General features: G+C 34.7%; 4 protein-coding genes across 5 annotated transcripts; 1 reads left to right on the top strand and 3 right to left on the bottom strand.

Moving 5' to 3' along the window:
• Positions 1-59: 59 nt before the first annotated feature.
• Positions 60-6,449, top strand: LOC145733841 (cell division cycle and apoptosis regulator protein 1-like). The gene is made up of 11 exons (XM_081986861.1): positions 60-556; positions 1,168-1,693; positions 1,751-1,976; positions 2,026-2,321; positions 2,735-2,966; positions 3,237-3,539; positions 4,638-4,838; positions 4,894-5,078; positions 5,130-5,632; positions 5,684-5,919; positions 5,972-6,449. Exons 1-11 carry the CDS (start codon positions 235-237, stop codon positions 6,317-6,319), a joined length of 3,378 nt encoding a protein of 1,125 aa, XP_081842987.1. The 5' UTR covers positions 60-234; the 3' UTR covers positions 6,320-6,449.
• Positions 6,450-6,541: 92 nt separating this feature from the next.
• MYPT-75D (Myosin phosphatase targeting subunit 75D) lies at positions 6,542-15,752 on the bottom strand. 2 transcript variants are annotated; one of them, XM_081986878.1, is made up of 10 exons: positions 15,486-15,752; positions 13,065-13,324; positions 11,268-11,469; positions 10,970-11,213; positions 10,793-10,918; positions 10,665-10,740; positions 10,393-10,610; positions 8,774-8,915; positions 8,603-8,724; positions 6,542-8,544 (listed from the first exon to the last, which is right to left on the bottom strand). In XM_081986878.1, exons 2-10 carry the CDS (start codon positions 13,294-13,296, stop codon positions 8,281-8,283), a joined length of 1,626 nt encoding a protein of 541 aa, XP_081843004.1. In that variant the 5' UTR covers positions 13,297-13,324; positions 15,486-15,752; the 3' UTR covers positions 6,542-8,280. The 2 variants fall into 2 exon arrangements, with proteins under 2 accessions (XP_081843004.1, XP_081843005.1); XM_081986879.1 differs by lacking the exon at positions 15,486-15,752 and adding an exon at positions 14,613-14,765.
• LOC145733874 (choline dehydrogenase, mitochondrial-like) lies at positions 15,485-17,206 on the bottom strand. Its single transcript, XM_081986913.1, has 4 exons — positions 16,935-17,206; positions 16,696-16,881; positions 16,355-16,637; positions 15,485-16,299 (listed from the first exon to the last, which is right to left on the bottom strand). Exons 1-4 carry the CDS (start codon positions 17,051-17,053, stop codon positions 16,096-16,098), a joined length of 792 nt encoding a protein of 263 aa, XP_081843039.1. The 5' UTR covers positions 17,054-17,206; the 3' UTR covers positions 15,485-16,095.
• On the bottom strand, positions 17,206-18,912 carry LOC145733872 (glucose dehydrogenase [FAD, quinone]-like). Its single transcript, XM_081986911.1, has 4 exons — positions 18,005-18,912; positions 17,738-17,953; positions 17,421-17,680; positions 17,206-17,364 (listed from the first exon to the last, which is right to left on the bottom strand). The coding sequence occupies exons 1-4, from the start codon at positions 18,198-18,200 to the stop codon at positions 17,206-17,208; spliced, it is 831 nt and encodes a 276-aa protein (XP_081843037.1). The 5' UTR covers positions 18,201-18,912.
• Positions 18,913-19,394: the final 482 nt, after the last annotated feature.

Below are 19,394 nucleotides of genomic sequence, written 5' to 3' on the forward strand. Positions count from 1 at the left end.
CTAAATTAAACGTCATTCATTAGATTAATAGATGTCACTTGTTTCCTTGCTTGATTCCTTGCCATAATCAATCGAAAAACGTGCATTATTGAAACATTCTTTATTGTGGTATTGTGGTTTATTATCTAATTGTGATTGTTACACTAAAATAACTTGAACTTTATTAAACATACTTGTGTGACGTGTACGTATACTATATGAATCTTGGTAATAATTCGACCTGAACCAACGACAATGAGCTACAACAAAAATCCAGTGTGGGGCAACAAACATCCCCATCAAGGTAACAATCAGATGGGGGGCATGTCCAATATGAACCACGGCCACTCTGGCATGGTGCCGTTTCAACAACAACCGCCCCAAGTGTTCCAAAACATTGGACTGGGGCAGCAAAATCTTGGGTTGGGACTGCAGCAAATGGCAGCTAGCCAATTGAGTTTAGCCTCAAATCCGATTTTTCAACAACAAGTGTCCGCTGTGAGCTATCCGAATCCGCGAGCACTCAATCCTAATGCTTTTCAGACTCCAGGAAATAATCAAAATAGTGGTGGACCTGGTAAGTTGATTTCTAATTCTAGATGATGATGCTAATGTTGGAGAACCCCTTTTTTTGTTTTTGAGTCTTTGTTTTAATTCAGTTTTTATCACTTCTTCTCTTTTTTATTGTGCTTGTAAATATTTTCTCTTCAAAGCTATTGGGTAAGTATGAGAAAATCGTTAGGTTTAGTTTGTCCATACCTAAAAATATGCAAGTTTGGCAAAGTTGGTGTCTGGTATTAATTATCCAAGAACTGAGCTAACAATTGATGTGGTTATTATGCTACAGTTAGTGTAAATATTTAAATGTTGTAAACAAAAGTAGTGTGTGTATTTGATTTGCAAATAAACTTGGTTTTGAATTTATTTTCACAAAACATGTTCTTTTCCTTTGATTGGATGACTGAAACAATAAATAAAAAACTTGTATATCTTACAGTTTTATTCACCCTACCAGTTAACTATAATAATGGTAAAAGAAAGTCAAAACACTCAAAATGTCCACAATTTAGATACACAATCTCTAAAAAGTGTGTTTTCTGAATGTTCATCCTGTCTGACAACTTGAAAAACATTTTACACAAATTTTGTAATTTGGTTCCAGTTAGTAATATTGCTCCTTCTCTTCAGGTACAAAACAAAAAGTGTTTACGGGTTCTGTAACACAAATTCACGAAAATTTCGGATTCATAGATGACGAAGTGTTTTTCCCGCGAAATGTATGCACAAAAGGCTCCAATCCAATGGTGGGTGACAGAGTCCTGGTGGAAGCTAATTATAACCCCGCGATGCCGTTTAAGTGGAACGCCACGAGAGTTCAGGTGATGCAAGGCAATCAGTCTCGAGATCCGCGATCCGGAGCTGATGCAAACAATAGTTTTGCTAGACGTCCAGAGCCGGTTAATCGAGATTTTAACAGCAGAGACAATGTAAGATCTAAACCGGTGGTGGGAGAAAGACGAAATAGATCGCGGGATAGAGACGATGACGAAATTGATAGAAAGAGGCGGAGGGAAGAGAGACAGCGGGAACGGGAGAAGGAAGAAAAGGATAGAAAGAGTCCAGTTAGGAGAAGATCCAGATCGCCTAAGGTTAGAAGGAGAGCCAGAGCAGCCCCCAGATATATGGTGCAAATTCCTAAGATCAACTTAAGCTTGTATGTTACTTTTAAATTTTTTTTTAAATGAAATGTTGTAAATTGTGTTTGATGCAGAACTAAAGCTGATTTACTGGAAGTGAAGAAACGCTATCCTAATTTGTATATCCCTTCTGATTTTTTCAACACATACATTCGTTGGGTAGATGCTTTTCCAGCTGACAAACCTTATGCCTTAAATAGGCCCTGTTCTTTTCATATTATGTATAAAGAGTTGGATCCTGTAACAGAAAATGATGCGATTTTGGAACCCTCAGACGCTGATTACAAGTTTTCAGCTAAAGTATGTTTTTCTTTTGAGTTAAAAGATAGAAAAGCTATAATTTTCGCAGGTGATGCTAATGAGCGTTCCCGTAATTGAGGAAATCTATCAGAAATGTTGTGCACTGTCTGACGAGAAAGACAGTCGCGACAGAGATAGCGAGGACAAAGACCACGTGCACCCAACCCGATTAATAAACTTTCTGGTGGGTCTTCGCGGGAAAAACGAGACTATGGCAATCGGAGGACCTTGGAGTCCTTCACTAGACGGGGAAAACCCGGAAAAAGATCCGTCAGTGTTGATTAGAACTGCTATTAGGACTTGCAAAGCACTTACAGGGATCGATCTGTCCAATTGCACTCAATGGTGAGTTGTTTATTTAGTATGAACAGTGTGAAAGGATTTGTTTTAATTAATTTACGTAATACTCAGCTTTAGACTAATATAGAGACTATTAAGTTTACATTTTTGACGTTATATTATGCTAAAGCTGAATACAGGTCACAATGGAAATGTTCTCTGTTATCCTGAACTATACTTATACAAAATACTATTTCTACAAGATCACAAGTAATATGAAGACTATTTTTATTGTTACCAACAGAAAGTTTGGTAATTATTCTCAATAGAGTTAAGTAAAAAAAAAATTAACCATGTCGGACGCGAAGCGCGAGAGAGGAGCCAATAAAGGTCGTCAGGAGACTATGAATGAGTCCCTTGCAGTACCTTTAGTTTAAGTCCAATTTGAAAATGACAATTGTCTATGTTCCCGCCTATAGGTACCGCTTCGTGGAGCTGTATTATCGGCGCGGTGAAACCACCCACAAAGGCAAAACGGTTCCGGCAAGAGTCGAAACAGTCGTAATCTTCTTACCGGATGTCTGGAGCTGTCTGCCGACGCGCGTTGAGTGGGAGGAGGTGCGCCAGACCTACCGTAAACACTTGGAAAAGATCCTGAAAGCGGATGCCGAGCCTGACGTCATCGACGAGACTGACGTCACCGACGAAAAGGCACTCCCACTTTTTTTCATTTACATTACAAGTTGTATGAGATAGTAGGTTAGGTATTACAGTACTGTCGCTGATATCTGTGGCTGACCGGACTTCAAAACGAGAGAGAAACGGCCAGCCGATGTATTTCGGTGGGCGTACACTCGCTTTTTTCTGAGAATGAATGAATTGAGTGATAGAATGTTGTGGGGGGGTAAAACGGAGTGCAAGTGTCTTCTAGTAGCTTGATAACGCGTATTTATCACTAACGCGTTTTCTTGGGGTGTTTAGGAGGAAGAAATCGATGAAGAGCTGGAACCGACTCATCATAGCCAGTTGCAACCTAAAAGTATGACGGTGGTCCAGTTGAGGAGCGAATTGAAAGCTAGAAAAATCGACTCAAAAGGATTAAAAGCCCAATTAGTGGCTAAATTGGTTAAAGCCATAAAAACAGAGGCGGAAGCCGAAGAACAGGGCGAACAGAATGAAAACCAAGAGGAAAATGGTGAACAGGAGGATATCAAAGAAGACGCCAGTGATAAGGGCAAAAAGTCTGAAGATAAGAAAAATGAGGATAAAAGCAAAAAATCTGAAGTAAGTCGTCATTACATAATAATAATAATAATAATTACAGTCTTTATTTCGAATTGTGATTAGGATAGAGTACAATGTACATTATCAACTAATACAAAGGAAATAGCGTCATGGTAAACTATGAACTATGTAGTACTTAAAGATACTTATATACATTTTCAGCGATTTTTCCCTAAATACAGATTTCAGAGAATAAGCAATCTTTATTTAACAAAATAATCCTCTATAGTGTAGGGTTCTAATTCAATTAGTAAATTTTTTACTTCTTTTTTGAAACTTTTGTCCGTCAATGTTTTCAGCCTGTCTGGTAGGTTGTTAAATAGGCGAATACACATATATTTTGCATTCTTCTCAGTGAGTGTTAATCTATGTTTTGGACAGTTTACATCTTTTTGTCTTGTGTTGTATGTATGACTTTGATGTTAAATAGGTTTTGGTTCTTTTTAAGAAAGATGAGACACTCATATACAGGGTGTCCCGCGAGGTAAGGGACAAAACTTCACTACGTGTTCTTTAGGTGAATTCGAGTCAAAAATGTTCTATGAACATGGGTCCGCAAATGCTTCCTTACCGAGATATGATTTTTTAAATTTAATAGTGATTTTGTGCCGAAAACTACAATGGCTCTCATCCACATCATTAAAAGGGCTACCCTATGCTTACAATGGGAAAATGGACACTTTGAACAATTATTATAAACAGTTATTTTGCAAGAGATATTAATTTTTTTTGTAAAAAAATATTTTTGTGAGGTTATTGTACTTTCCAACACAATAAAACTATTAAACTTAAAAAAATCGTATCTTGGTAAGGAAGCATTTGCGGACCCATGTTCATAGAACATTTTCGACTCGAATTTACCTAAAGAACACGTAGTGAAATTTTGTCCCTTACCTCGCGGGACACCCTGTATATATAAATTGCATAAACTGTCATTATTTTATTTTTTTTAAGGATGGATCTACATGAATCTTTGTATTTCATTTTGAACATTAATCTAATTGCCCTTTTTTGAATTACAAATACATTCTGTATTGAAGTATTTCTACCCACACACTAGCTAATATACAATTTTTCGTTTTTCAATAATCTACTAAGTATTCTTTGAAGGTGGAAGATAAGAAGCTAGACGACGTCCAAAAACGCCGCCTAGAAAAACAATACACATTACCTGAACACCCTCACTTAATAGTGCACCCGTCCAAAACGGCCAAATCCGGAAAATTCGATTGCACTTCAATGTCTCTTTCCTTGTTGCTGGACTACCGTCCTGAAGACACTAAAGAACACTCGTTTGAGGTTTTTCGGATCTTTAAGCTTAACTTGAATCGTAGTTTAACAATCAAAATTGTAGGTGTCTCTGTTTGCCGAACTGTTTAACGAAATGTTAATCCGCGACTTTGGATTCAACATTTTTAAAGCCCTGCATGAACTACCGGAGAAACCGAAAGAGGAGGAAAAGAAAAAAAAGGACGACAAGAAAAACAAAAAGGATGACGACAAGAAAGAAGATGGGGATGAGGACGTAAAGGACGAAAAGTGAGTTTGATTGTTTTTTAATTTCATTTTTGTCAGCAACTTGTTTTGTAGTGCTGACGTGAAAAGCAACGACAAAGACCAAGACGATAAACGCAGCAAAAGAGATGAGAGACGATCCTATTCTAGTGACGATGACGAGGATGATCGGCGAAGCAACAAGGACAAAAAGAAAAAAGAGCGTGTCAAGTTAATTACTAAAGACAAGAACCTTTTGCTTTCCTTTGTATATTTTGACCACACCCATTGCGGTTACATCTTTGATAAGGATGTGGAGGACCTAATTTACACTTTAGGCTTAAACTTTTCGAGGTCTCAAGTAAAAAAGCTGGTCAGCAAAGCAGTTACTAGGGATTCGCTGCTTTACCGCAAACTTACAGACAAACCTAAAGAAGAAGAGAAGGAGGAACAGGATACTGTAGGCGAAAGCAGTCTGGATTGGCATGAACTGGCTTGTGGTAATAGGAAGTTGTTGCCAGTCTTTGAAAGCGGTGGCAAATGTTTGAATGAAACCATAGGGGAAATTGATCCTGATAAAAAACCTATTCCAACTGATGGTAATATGTCTTAGCATATGTCCCATTTTTTGCTAACGCAGTATTTAACAGGTTTGGTAGTATACAAAGGAGCTGTGGTTGACATAGCCAAGTTGTTAACACAACTGGACAGAAGCGAAAAAGCCCGGATTGAAACCGAACAGTACTTGTTAGACTTAAAGAGCGAAAACGGCAAATTGACCGAAAGACACTCCAAATCCAGCTCCACTATAAAACATTTAAACTCTGAATTGAAGGAGTATAAAGAAAAACTACGAAGCACCGAAGATTCTTTAGGAAGATCTAATGTAAGTTCACTACTCTTGGAAACCACCAAAGTTAACTTTCTTTTTGTTGCAGGCACATTCTAAACTGTTTCAAACCACTTTGATGGACATCCGCGACAAAATCGAACCAGTATTAAAAACTGCCTCGCACAAAGACGAAAAGAAGGATGACAGAAAGGACCGAGATAGAGACGGCGACAAGAAAAAGGACAGAGACGATGCAAAGTCTCGTTGGGAGAAAGAGAAAGATCGCGAATCATCAAGGAAGGAAACCAGCGACAGGCGGGAGGATGTAAAGAAGGAACATGACTTGAAGAAGGATTCAAAAGAGAAAGACGTGAAGAAAGAGAAAAAAGACGAAGATGCTGACACTAAAGAAGTTAAAAAAGAGGACGTCGAGGATAGTGACATGAAGGAGTAAGAGTTAGGTTAATATTTTTGGTAATTATTGATTGAATAGAGTAGGCACTTTATTGTTTCGTGTCATTTGCATATTGTGGAGGTAATTTGATTTATAAAACTTAACAGTACAAATAAATATTGGTATACTACGCGTTTTTTTTATTGTACAAGCCCTGTTTGTATAATGATTTTCAGCAGCAAGGAAAAGTGGAAGTGGTCAACATTTCAAAAAAAAAAATGCTTCCAGTAATTCATACCATGTTCAATATAAATTACAATATATTCAATGAAATTCAATAATTCTTAATCAAATTGTAGACTATAAATATCAATTCTTGAACGAAATTGATCTCTTAATGTGATACGCCTAATGAAATTATTATGTACACAATATCCAAACTAATTTTTTTTACACAAAACAATTATAAATGGCAGTTTTAAAAATCATATTTACAGAAAAAGGAACCAATAATCCTATAAAAATAAATAATTGGCAAAACAGATTATGACTTATGTGTTGGTTTTGAGTCGGTTACACATTCGATTTGTGCTTTCTTTTACAAGTCCTAATCAACTTAGAACAAAGCAATTTTAGAATGACAGGACGGAAGTAATTACAAATGGGACAATTCAAATAAAATTTAGTTGAGTAAACCACCTTGAACTAAATAAATTAGGACCAATAGCTGCAATAAAGGACTAAATATGAAGTTAAAACAAACAACAAAAAAAGGGGTAACTACAACTACAAACAAAATTAAGTACTTAGGTCTATAATCACATATTATGGAATGTATGAGTAAAGGATTGCTATTTTTAGAGAAATAGCAACAATAAAAGGTGCATTTAATAGGTGCGAAGTAAAAAAAACTATTTTTTAAAAGGCAAGCTGCAATTTTAAGGAATTTTTGTTAAACAAGTAGTGGAAAATGTTTTAATCCGATATAAAAAGTCAGTCAAATGTTCTATCCATTTAGATAATTCGTGTTTATTATTGACTTGTATCAGTTTAAATCCTCCTAATCAACTTAATTTTCATGTAAACAATGACGTTGTCATGTTTGATTTTTGCTATGTTTAAGGTGCTGTCCATCCTAGTTGGAGATATAATTGCGGTTCCAAAATATTCACAAAACATAAATTAATATTTTCCTAAATTAAAACCAAACCTAAAGGTAATCACAACATCAAAATTGTTTTTTAATACTGATCATCAAGGCTGTTTGTGTAACTTTAACTTATTGACAAACAAAATTAGTTGAATTTAAATTTAGATTCAGTTACCTCTGAAATAACCTACTGGCGGTTCAGAGGAATATTAACAATGTTTGACTTGTTTGGTTCAATCATTCCAAATAAAAAAGGAATGCTTATTAAAGGAATTTGCATTAAACTTTCAATATTTTAACATAAAGCTTCATTACAACCAATGAATTTCATAATACTTACAGGCAAAACAGGCCTGTAACTCTAACTCTTAAATATTTTAAGATGTTCTAACCTTTACCTATCATTTTTCGCTTTCACTATGGTTGAAGACACATTTTATTGCATATTATAATTATCTCACTATTCTTCAGATGATCCAGTTTTAACTGTTCATCGGACTTTATTAGTTACGACACGAATTAAAATTTAGAATATTACTATTTACAATTGGTTTTGGACAAAAGTTATTACCAAAACCGTCTTCTGACCGATTTAAAAGGTACAATAGTATAATATAGTAAGTTTGAGTTACTACAATCACAAAATAAATTAGTTTTATTGTTATAATCACGACGGCTACTGTTTATCTATCACGAAATGTTTTAAAACGCCCAAACAAATGCGTAACTCGCTTACTTTAAACAGTAAACGTGTTGTGAAATTTTTGGAAGAAAAAGTGTCTAAAAGTGCAACCTAGAATATTTAGAAAAAGGAATATCTTGGGTGCAAGTGGCTCACTAATACTAAGTTAAAATTCAAATTAAAAATGGCTTACTGTATTACGCAGCACCTTTTCGATTTGGTGTACTCGATGTTTTCCTGCGTCGTATCACCTGTAAACCGAATGATATCGGACGAATTTGCATTGGGAATAATACTGGACTCGGTTTCGTCTATACTTCCTACCGGAGACGACAAACTGACGTCATTACCGAAAGAAACGTCATTTGTGCTGTTTCTAATTTGCATTCTTTGCTTTTTGAGGTCAGCTAAAGTGCCGTTACCGTTTATGGTCACCACCACGTGTACTGTCACCTATTTCATCAAGAAAAAATCAAAAAAACCTCACGATGAGCTAAAGGAAGTAAATTACCTTGCCGTTGACGTCAGTCGTGTAAGTTTTCTCTTTAGAGTCGATTTCGAGGATGCTGTTGTCCAAAGTGGAATCGTTATCTCTGCCTTCTGGGTCTCTCCTATCCAACGCTACCAAAGCTCCTAAACAAATAACTTAAACACTGCCAGGACAGGAGAAAACGCACCTTACCCGTTGTAGAGTTGAGCTCGTTCTTTAATTTGCTACTGTTGTTATTCGTGGTATTGTAGTCGATGTTGTTGTTATTAGATATATTGTTGAACTTGGTGCTGTTCTGATTGCTAGCGGTTGATATGTCGTTGGCATCCAATCCCTTATAATATAAAAAATGTGTGGCTCAATTAAAAGAAGAAGGGAAAAACAGTACAGTGGAAAGAGAGTGTTTTAATCATAACGGTTCTTTGGTAAAGGAATTACAATTTATGTTATTATATTGACATAGTAGTTAAAAGAGAGGAAAGAACACACAGCCTTCTCCACTAAACATTTTTTAAACCCTAAATGTTAAATGGAGGGGGTAGTACTCAACTAGTTTGGGACACATAGGCACCCATCATCAGGAACTAAAAAATCTACCAAAGATCGCTTAAAATTAGCCTTAACATACCCTTAAAAATGGGTGGTGGCGATCATTTTAGACTAGAGAGATAGCGAGACCCATTTTATATACTAATAGTAAGTACTAATAGTAATAGTAACTATAACATGATTTATTTGATATAAAATGGGTCTCGCTATCTCTCCCTGTCTAAAATGATAGCCACCACCCCTTTCTAGGGGTATGTTAAGGCTAATTTTACGCAATCTTTGGTAGACTTTTCAATTTTTCAGCTCCTGATGATGGGTGCCTATGTGCCCAAAACTAGTTGAGCACTACCCCTGCTCCCTTTAACATTAAGGGGTTAATAAATATTTTGTGGAGAAGGATGTGTGTTCTTCTTTGAGAACATGGACTTCTACTTCACATAGTAATTAAACTTAATTTAAGACTAGCCAGATCACACTCTAAACAAACAGACTGTGTATGATTAAAAATGCATTCAAAGACTGCAAATTTAAAGTTATCAAGAAATATCAGCACATTCATTAGCAGTTTCGTGCTATTTAACACTCATCGGTAAATCAAAGTGAAAGGAGGACAAAAAGTCACTAGGAAAACTAGCCTATTGCAAAGATACGTTAGTTTATTGGTCTTTGAAAACTTGTAAATATCGTTCCAACAAGTTAAAATGTGAGGCTTCCCAAACTTTGGTTAGGTTAGGTTAATACTGATTCGGTTTTGATTGTCCAGTCTGTAATTAAGCAGCTTTCTAAATGTACATTTTGTATAAATAAAAGACCGTATCAACGTAGTAGAAGAACTGTTACAAAAATTGGAAAAACCTACCTTGTAAGACAACAAAACAACGGGCTGTCGTCTTTTTCTCATAATCGACAACATTCGCGGAAAAAACTACTTGTTCCACGCAACCCCGAACTTCCCAAACTGAATTTACCGTAACTAAAATGGCTGCGGTTTATTACATAAAATAAATATTGCATCAAATTTCACTGCAAGAATGTTTTGTTCTAGTCTAAGAGAGTGAGTGCACGCGTTTGCCTCATATTTTTACGAGCGATAATAATTGATGTGCAGTTTTAATTATTGACGCTTTGATAAGTTCACTTTCCTGTATTCGTACCCCAATTGTGCGACGAACTGAGGAAAATAAATAATTATACCTCGTTAACTAGACTGTTAGGTTTTGATTTGTTCTACAGGGTGGCAACAAACAATCAACAATACTTACATTAGCAACACCAGCTTGCAATCTGAATCTAGCTTCTTCTACAGCATCTCTCCTAGCCGTCAAACCTTTATCTCTAAGAGACGTCCGTCTTACTGACTGCGTTCGAGTATTACTTTGCGACCGTCTGACTTTCCTTCTAGCCTCTGCTTGCCGTTTAGTTTCTTGTTCGTTGCGCAACTCCAGAATTCGTTCTTTAATCTCAGGATCTTCACAGATATCTACAAATTATCGGAATTAAAGTAGAAGTTCACTTTAAAGTAGATTGTGCAAACCTGCCGGAGTTTCTTCGTTTTTATTTTTTGCATTCAAGTTTGCTCCCGCTTGAGCTAGTAATTCTAAAACGTCAATCTAAAAAATGTTTTAAATAACTGGATGATTGATTTAAGTGAATGTGAATTACATGTCCCCAACAAGCAGCGGCGTGGGAAGGTTGCCAGTCGTCTTTGTCTTTGACATCCGTCCGTACACCGTGATCTAACAGAAATTCTACAACGCTCAGGTACCCATTGGCTGCGGCAATATGAAGCTAAAAACCACTATTAAATGTTTTTTTCCCTTAATAATTTGGTGTATTTACCGGTGTTGCTCCTTGAGTATCGTGCTGCTCCAAGTCCTCCCCACGTTGCGCCAAAGCTCTCATATCAGCCAACATTTTTCTTTCCGTACTGGCTCGCGTTTCATCGATAAGATGCTGAGTAACCCCATTATTAGCCATTTCACCTTCGATATAATCCAAGGCTTGTTCATCCTCGCAGATGTCGTAAGGCATATTTCCGTCAGCGTTCACAGCTAAAAGGTTCGCTCCTCGAGCAATAAGAATCCTGAAAATCCCTATTTCTCTGCTATCCTCAACAATAAGTGATCAAAGATCTTACTTGACAAGTCTCAGATGACCACATGTTGCCGCAGCATGCAACGGTGTCCATTTTTCGCTATCTTCTGCGTTCACATTGGCGCCGTATTCCAGCAAAAGGGAGAGCATGGGTTCGTTGTCGTCTATGCAACATTGATGCAGTGCGGTCAGTCCATCTTCATTACAAGAGTCAGGGCTGACGCCTTTCATTAGCAATCTACGCACTGAAAAATTTGAACATTTGTCACATCATCTTCAGCCGGCCAATAATTATTGATGTTGATATTTTAAAGTAATTGATACCTAAACTTTAAATATAATGCAATAAATTATTAAGAGACAGCAAATAATTGAAAACCACAAGTTGTGGTAAATCCAAAACCGACCATAGGAAAACCGTGTAACGGACAGAGAAACGTACATTAGTGCATGCGCGGGACTAAGACAGAAAACGAAAAAAATATCAAGTAGGCCATATTTTCAGCGCGCTGTTGCCAAACGCCAAGTATTCAATACAAAATTAATTTTGTCGACGGGATTGGATTTTGGCAACAGCGCACTGAAAACATGGCCTACTTGATATTTTTTTCGTTTTCTGTCTTTGTCCCGCGCATGCAATTATCTACGTTTCTCTGTCAGTTACACGGTTTTCCTATGGTCGGTTTTGGATTTACCACACCTGTATAATATTGATGGACACGTGAAAATCAGAAAACATCATTTACCTAATAGGTTTTAAAAAAATAACATAATATGAACTAAATCTTGAAACATTTTTAAAAAATTGATAACCTAGAATATTTGAATTGATTTTAACGTCACTTACCTATGAAAAAATGTGAATTACTAAAACTAATATCTTTAAAAAGACATGCTTTACTGCCATATGTAGGAGGAAATGTTTTATCAATGCTATTATTAAACTCTGCCCCTACATTCTAATCATTTATAACGCACGAATTAAATTAAAAAAAAAACTCTTTACTTAAGAAAGTCTATTTACAAGAACTTTCAAGGAAAAACAGGAAATCTTGTAGGGTACTTATTCTAGGCCCTGAAAAGTCCTACTCAACAACGTAAAATGCAATTAATATAATGGTGTATGTATATAGTATGGTTTTCTAGTGGCACTGTTTAGGGACATAAATTCAAAAGAAGCAAATGTAAGCACAATTACAATATAAGTATTGTAATATAATACCTGTAGACAAAATACTCTAGTAATGATGAAATCACGAGATCTCTGATTACGTTAGACTATGTACCAATAACTCAATAAGCTGTCTTTCCTGTATACTCGAGTTTCAAGTAGTTTAATGAGAATGTAGGTATACCTATTTTAAGCTACAACAGAATAATTTGTTTCTAGAAAAAAAATGATTCAGAACTAAATTCCCTCATTTTAACAACAAAAAATAGGAGTTATAGACTGTTTTTTTAATTTATTTTCCACTTTACAGATCCAGAAAGTAAGGAAAATTATCATGTGTTATTTTATCTGGAGAGTCAACAATTTTGTAAAATTCCTTGACAGAACGTGAACCAGTCGAGATTAATGAGTATCCTGTTGATTTTGTTAATTATGCTGAATTAAGAGTCAAACTGCAAATTGAAATAGTTTTATCAACTGAAAGTAGGTTAGTTTGTTGTTAATTATAGATTCCTTGGATAAATTAACAGCAGTCTCATAATAAATAACATTATTCACACGTGTTCAGCTGCCACTTCGTCAAATTAAACAGTTTCTGTTTGGTTTCAGACATTCAAACCAGATAAAGTTGCTCCAAAAATACTTAAAAAAAACTGACAAACAACATACCTTCATCAATATCGTTCCTAGCTGCAGCCTCTAAAAGCACCACACTGTCGTCGAAAACAATGCCTCGCTTATTACTCTTCCCAGCCTTATTGTTCTTTTTACTATATTCTTTCTCCTTTTGAATCCATTGTTTCAATTGAATTGCTCGTCGTTTTCTGGCAAGAATGAGCCTCTCCTGAGTAGCCATTTGTTCAATACGAGGCATTTCCTCAATGAGCTGAGCGTGGTCCATCTCAAACAAATTAGTTCAGTCTTTTATCCTGAAACCATACAAACATTTACTTAATCGAAAGACAACAATCCAGACTATTTACCCTGTTCAGGTAAAAAAGTACAATAAAACCGTTGATTATCCCATAATGCATTATGCTAAATGACACTTTCACTTTCAGGTCTGCAAATTTGGTTCGAAAAGCCGATATGTAACGAAGTCACATAAAAACACTTAGCGCTCCCGTTATTGTGGCTTTCTTTGGACAAAATATTACTGTTCTACTATACACTCACCAGTTGTCTATGTTAAATTATCAAGAGAAATCAATGTCGTGGAATAATCTAATCCGTGGATAATTAAAAAAATGTATAACTATATTAGCTGTCTTCTTTAGCGTAAAAGAAGTTCACGTGTTTCAACTCGAGTGCAACGGCTTATTAGACCTCAATACAAAATTTAAAAATAAAAAGGTCTAAATTTATTTCATGTTTATTTTGCATCCTTTAACAAGTGGCGATTACCGGGGCTATGTATAAATTTTCTTTCGCAGTTTTAATAAATATTTGCTAGAGCAGACACTGATTTGTTGCTGTTTATTCCTAGAAGTGGGTTAATAGGCAACCTATTCTCTTAAATCACTCAAAGGTGGAGGAATCTAATTCTTTTCAAGAACAAAGAAAAGGTTAACACTGTCAAGGTTAAAAACCTAGCAGAGCTAAGAATAAATATCTGCAGCATTAATTAAATGATCTTGTTTTGTTATTTCTATTAATCACAATTACAGATTAAAGTATCAATGGATTTTGAGGTTTGTGGAAACTATTTAATATACCTACTCAATAAACATCAATTTAGTAGATAATAATGAAACAAGTGTGATACTTGATACTTATAATTAGTTGGTAACTCTTAGTGGAAACAGTGTTAGTGGGTGCATAATCTTCAAATTTATATGCCAGTGCATACAGCATTAAAGCAAATAACATTGTTGTTAGTTCAAAATCTAAAAATCACGATTGCATCAGAACTGGTTTTGCAAAACGCGAAAGTGACCGGCAATGGTTACATGCACACACAATAGACAAAATAATAATTTTAGATTTACTATAGTGCCTTAACGCAAACAACAGAGGAACTCCAGGCATGCTGTTCTAAAAATGGATAGTTGTTTGTTTAATAGGTTAGCAATGAACTAAAATTGTGTTTGCCAGTACACTTGTTAAGTTAATACAATTTTGAAGAACAAACATTACAAACATATTTGCTTATTGTTAAACCCTTATAATGTGTGAAATATTTACAGAACAGAAAAAGTAAAACAGTTAGTTAAATACCTTTAAATTCACAATGAAAAATCCACTAGGAAACACTATGAATTCCTCATGTAGACACAAGTATAACTAATCACAATTATTAATGAGATAAACCTGTCAACGGTTGATGTCAGTTAATAATAAATACTTTTATCCACAATCTCTGTACCACAGTGTGCCATAAGAACAACAATAAACATGAAAGCTCTATACTCAAACACTAATTAATCCCCATATACTGTATCAAATATCTTTGAGTTTTATCTAATCTTATCTAGTTTACTGATTGGAAACAGGTTGTTGGATACATCACTAAAGATTAAGTAATAAGTATTAATATGATCTAAAGGCAACAGTATTGTTAAAGATTATCTTTCAATCTAAAACAAACTGAAGTATTCAAATTATTATCCAAATGGAGTATTTTTGGTCCTACTCATTTGTGTTAGGATTTAGGATTCAAATTTTCTTTTTAAAAATATTATGCCAGATTGGGATCAATTCTAAACACATTAACATAAATGCAATTTTTCCTATTTCTTAATAAAAGTACCTACTGTGTGTACTCTTTTTTAGTTATGGGTTAGACTGAATATGGTAGTCACTAAATTGTATGTTCATTATTAGATTGTTATATTAAATGCATGCAAACCACTAAATCTAGAAACTAGAGTACTTAATACATTTTTGAGTGTACTTATAACACTAATTTGAACTTGGTAAGGTAACTGGAACTTGTACCATTGTTATAACCACTGGGTATACAAAATACCTACTAAAAAGGGTTTAATGAAACTTACATCTGAAGAGCACGGTTATTTTAGGAAAACTACATAGTTTAAGCCTCAACAGCTCTAACTACTCTAACCACCTAATAACTAATTTAAAACTTACCTCTTTGAATGGAAAAAACTTTCTTAATATACATCAGAGATCAGTTGGCCTTAATACAGAACATGTTGAGTTGCATTCTACATTCTATATGGGCTAAATTCCTTTTGTTACCTACATTTCAGTTGCAAATTAAATGCATTTTTCCGTTATAGCGGGATTTACTTCAAACTAGTTAATGCAGGTATATCACACATAAAAACGGGTATAAGTGAAATGGATCAAGCTTACAAGCTTCTATGCAATTAAACAGATTTGTGAATGAATTAATTTGGAAAAGTTGTTAAAAGCAGCAAAAAAACAATAAACACGGCCGTCACTGTCAAAGGTTGTCATATGATCGCTTGTCAAATATCATATGTTTTGAATTTAAACTGGAACGCCTACTACTGTGTTATGTTTATCCTTTTCTAACTTGCATAAATGTGAAGGATGCATATACTGTTTGAGATCATCAAGTGGTGCCACCCTAACTGGTAGGCAACCAACATAGCAAGCTAGTAGGAAATTTAAATTAAATAATTGTCTGTTTTTTCTGTCTCTTGTTGCTTTCCAATCTATTATTACCTCAGTCAAAGAAATTGAAAATTTACTTCACACTAATAATTTCAATTTAGCTGTGTTCTAGTATAATAACTTCTGCAGATTTCTCAGCAATCATTACAGTAGGGGCATTGGTATGACCAGAATTAACGATGGGCATTACAGAAGCGTCCACAACTCGAAGCTTCTCAATTCCATGAACTTTCAATTCAGCGTTGACTACCGCAGTTTCAGGATCAGGGCCCATTGTTGCTGTCCCTACTGGATGAAATCCCTTAAAAATTAATAATTTCAGTCTTTGAAAAGTCGCGTTAATTGAATTTTCTTACGGATGTAGCTCTTTGTTTGATGAAGCAATACCACCAGTCTCTTGTTTGCTCGTCAAATTCGTCACAAGCAGGAGTGGAGGTTACTGTTAGTTGAAAATCTGCCAAAGCTTCAGTATCGTTTAAGGATAAAACAAATTGAATTCCTTGATATATGGTTTCAAGATCCTGTTCTACCGAAAGGAAATTGGGGTTTATTAAAGGGTAGTCGCGGGGATCTGCAGAAGCCAATGTCAACTCTCCAACAGATAGGGGATGTAGCAGCGATACAGTGGCTAAAAATTGTCTAAATATAAAAAGAAAATAAAGATCCTGAAAACTAATGTTACAAATACAATAATTACGTGCAATATACACTGGAATTATCAAAAGTAAAACTATATGCGGTGAATACTTCAACTTCGGGATACGAGTCATTGGTAAAATCCAAAAATGTCATAGTTTGACAAGATGTAATCAAAGGACCAACGTTCTGTGTCCATAATTCCACTAGTTCTCTCAGAGTATTATTAAAGTACACATTATCAGACCTGAAATTCAAAAAGTAGTATAATTAATCTAAATCGGTATCTATAACTTTTACCCATAGCTGATATAGCTAAGAAACATGTGATCTTGAAAATTTTTGCCAACAGGCAAATCAGCCACAACTTCAATATCCAACGCTTCTAACTCAGATGCTGGACCAATACCAGATAACATTAAAATCTGTGGAGTGCCAATAGTTCCAGCAGATAAAATTACTTCTTTGGAGGCATTTGCAATGTAGTACTGTCCGTTTTTGACAAATTGAACTGCTACAGCAGTTTCATTTTCTATAATAACTTTCGTAACCAACGATTGTAAGGTAATATTTAAATTATCACTTCTGATGAAAGATATGAAAAGTTTGAGCTTGATCGAATGTTTTTTGTTAAGAAACTTTGAGTTCTGCTACAACCCAACTGCTGACGACCGTTGTAGTCTACGAACGGTAAACCTGTCTCATTTAGCGCGTTTAGGATTACCGCTGTCTGAAAATTTACATACACAATAAACCTGTATAGTTTTATATCAACAAATGTGATACCAAATCTGGTATGTCTTTAGGCACGTCAACTCCCTGCAAGCCGTCAAAGCCATGATATTCGTAGTCAATGTTATCATGAAATCTTGCAGATTCAGCTTTCTTGAAATACGGCAGAACATCATCGTAGGACCATCCAGAATTTCCCAGTTCTGCCCATATATCATAATCTCGAGGATTACCTCTGACGTACATACCAGCATTTGTGCTACTGCTTCCTCCTAATACTTTCCCCCTGGGATAGGCACAAGTTCCATTTGAACCTGCATATTGTTCATGTGAAATATATTCATTTCTAAATCATTTTCTGAGTCAGTTACTTAAACAGGCGTTTTGTTGTGGTATAGTTGAGTACATCCAAGAATATTCATTAGAGAATAAATAGTAAACTAACCAGCCTAATATGGCTGTCACATCTGGATCTGGATCACCAGCATCAATTACCAAAACAGTAAAGTTTGCTTCGATAAGTCGGTTTGCTAAAATTAAGCCTGCTGTCCCACCACCAGCTATTACAAAATCGTACGTTCCATATTCTGAAACAAATCCACCAGTATTTGCAAACTTTCTTAGTTTGATTACCTCACCTATAGCTTCACTGGATGTCATATTTTCAAAATAAGCATCATTATTTGTAGGAGATACATAAGTCCCGGCAATTAATTCTGCTGACGCTGCCACTAGTTCATCTACATCAGTAAAATCAGCCTGGATTTCAGAAAAACAAATTACCACCAAGTAGAACCAGAAGTAAGCAATACTACTCATTTTTGCTTCGCTCATTTACGTACTGTTGCAATTTCTGATTTTTACATTAATATATTGGACACAAATTGAAAATATTTGTTTTAATGGTTTTTGTTTTAAAATAATTCAAACAGACGTAGTTCCATTGTGAAGAAACAAAAAAATCACACACACGTTTGGTATTAATTCTAATACTTTTTCTCAATTATTGTTTATTTATTAGTTACTATTGACCTTATAAAGTTACTTTAATTAGATACTCAAGCAATATAGTACTTGATGAACTAACTTCAATGTTACCATTGGAAACCATGTGCTTTTCACTAACAATAAAGATGTATTTAATAATAATAATAATAATGGGATTAACTATTTTTGATTTCGTTTTTATTTTGAGTATTTAATGATCATAAAAAATGTATACTTATATTGTTAATGGTTTAGACTGATAAACTGTATATGTAACAATTTTTGTATGAGTCTTAAAAGATTTAAGAACAATATAAGCGACGTTTTCATATAGACGTATAAAAGAGAATCGGTGTACATTACATACATTGTACAATAAAATTAATTCGTTAGTTCGTTTCATTTCAGTTAGTTTTACTATACAATGTACTAGGTATATCTTATATATTTATTTTAAATCGGGTTTAAATATTGTTATAAGAATCTTTAAAATTTGCAATAATGCTGTATTTTAATAATACAGTATAATAAGTACGTAGGAAATAGTTTAATAAAATTATTATTATTAATAACTGAATTCCATAAAAAAGATGTACTCTCTATAAGTACATCGTCATAAACCTTCATAGCACGTCATCAAACATACTTTATAATACAATGATTGCAGGTAATAATTCTAAGTTATCAAAGTTTAAAAGAATTAATGAATCCCGAAATTTCAGTCAGTCTTTCAAACTAGGTATGTCCCGAGTTAACTAAACAACTCTAATAATGATATAGATATGAACATTTTCAACTATTAATCACAGTTGCTTAGTTGTTTCTGTGACTTTATCATAACATTTACAAGTAATCAATAATTATTAAGTGTCTGTTAGAGATAACTTAATCATGTAAAAGATACTTAATATTATCACATCAAATCCATTTACATGGGTGTATTGGTTAAATTTTTCAGACTATGCATTCATCATATTACCGCATGTCTGTTGAACAAACAAAACTTATGAAGGGAAATAATACATAAAACAAACACATTAT

Source organism: Ips typographus, linkage group LG9, assembly GCF_016097725.1.
Source record: "Ips typographus isolate SLU linkage group LG9, UJ_Ityp_2.0, whole genome shotgun sequence".
Lineage (NCBI taxonomy): Eukaryota > Metazoa > Arthropoda > Insecta > Coleoptera > Curculionidae > Ips > Ips typographus.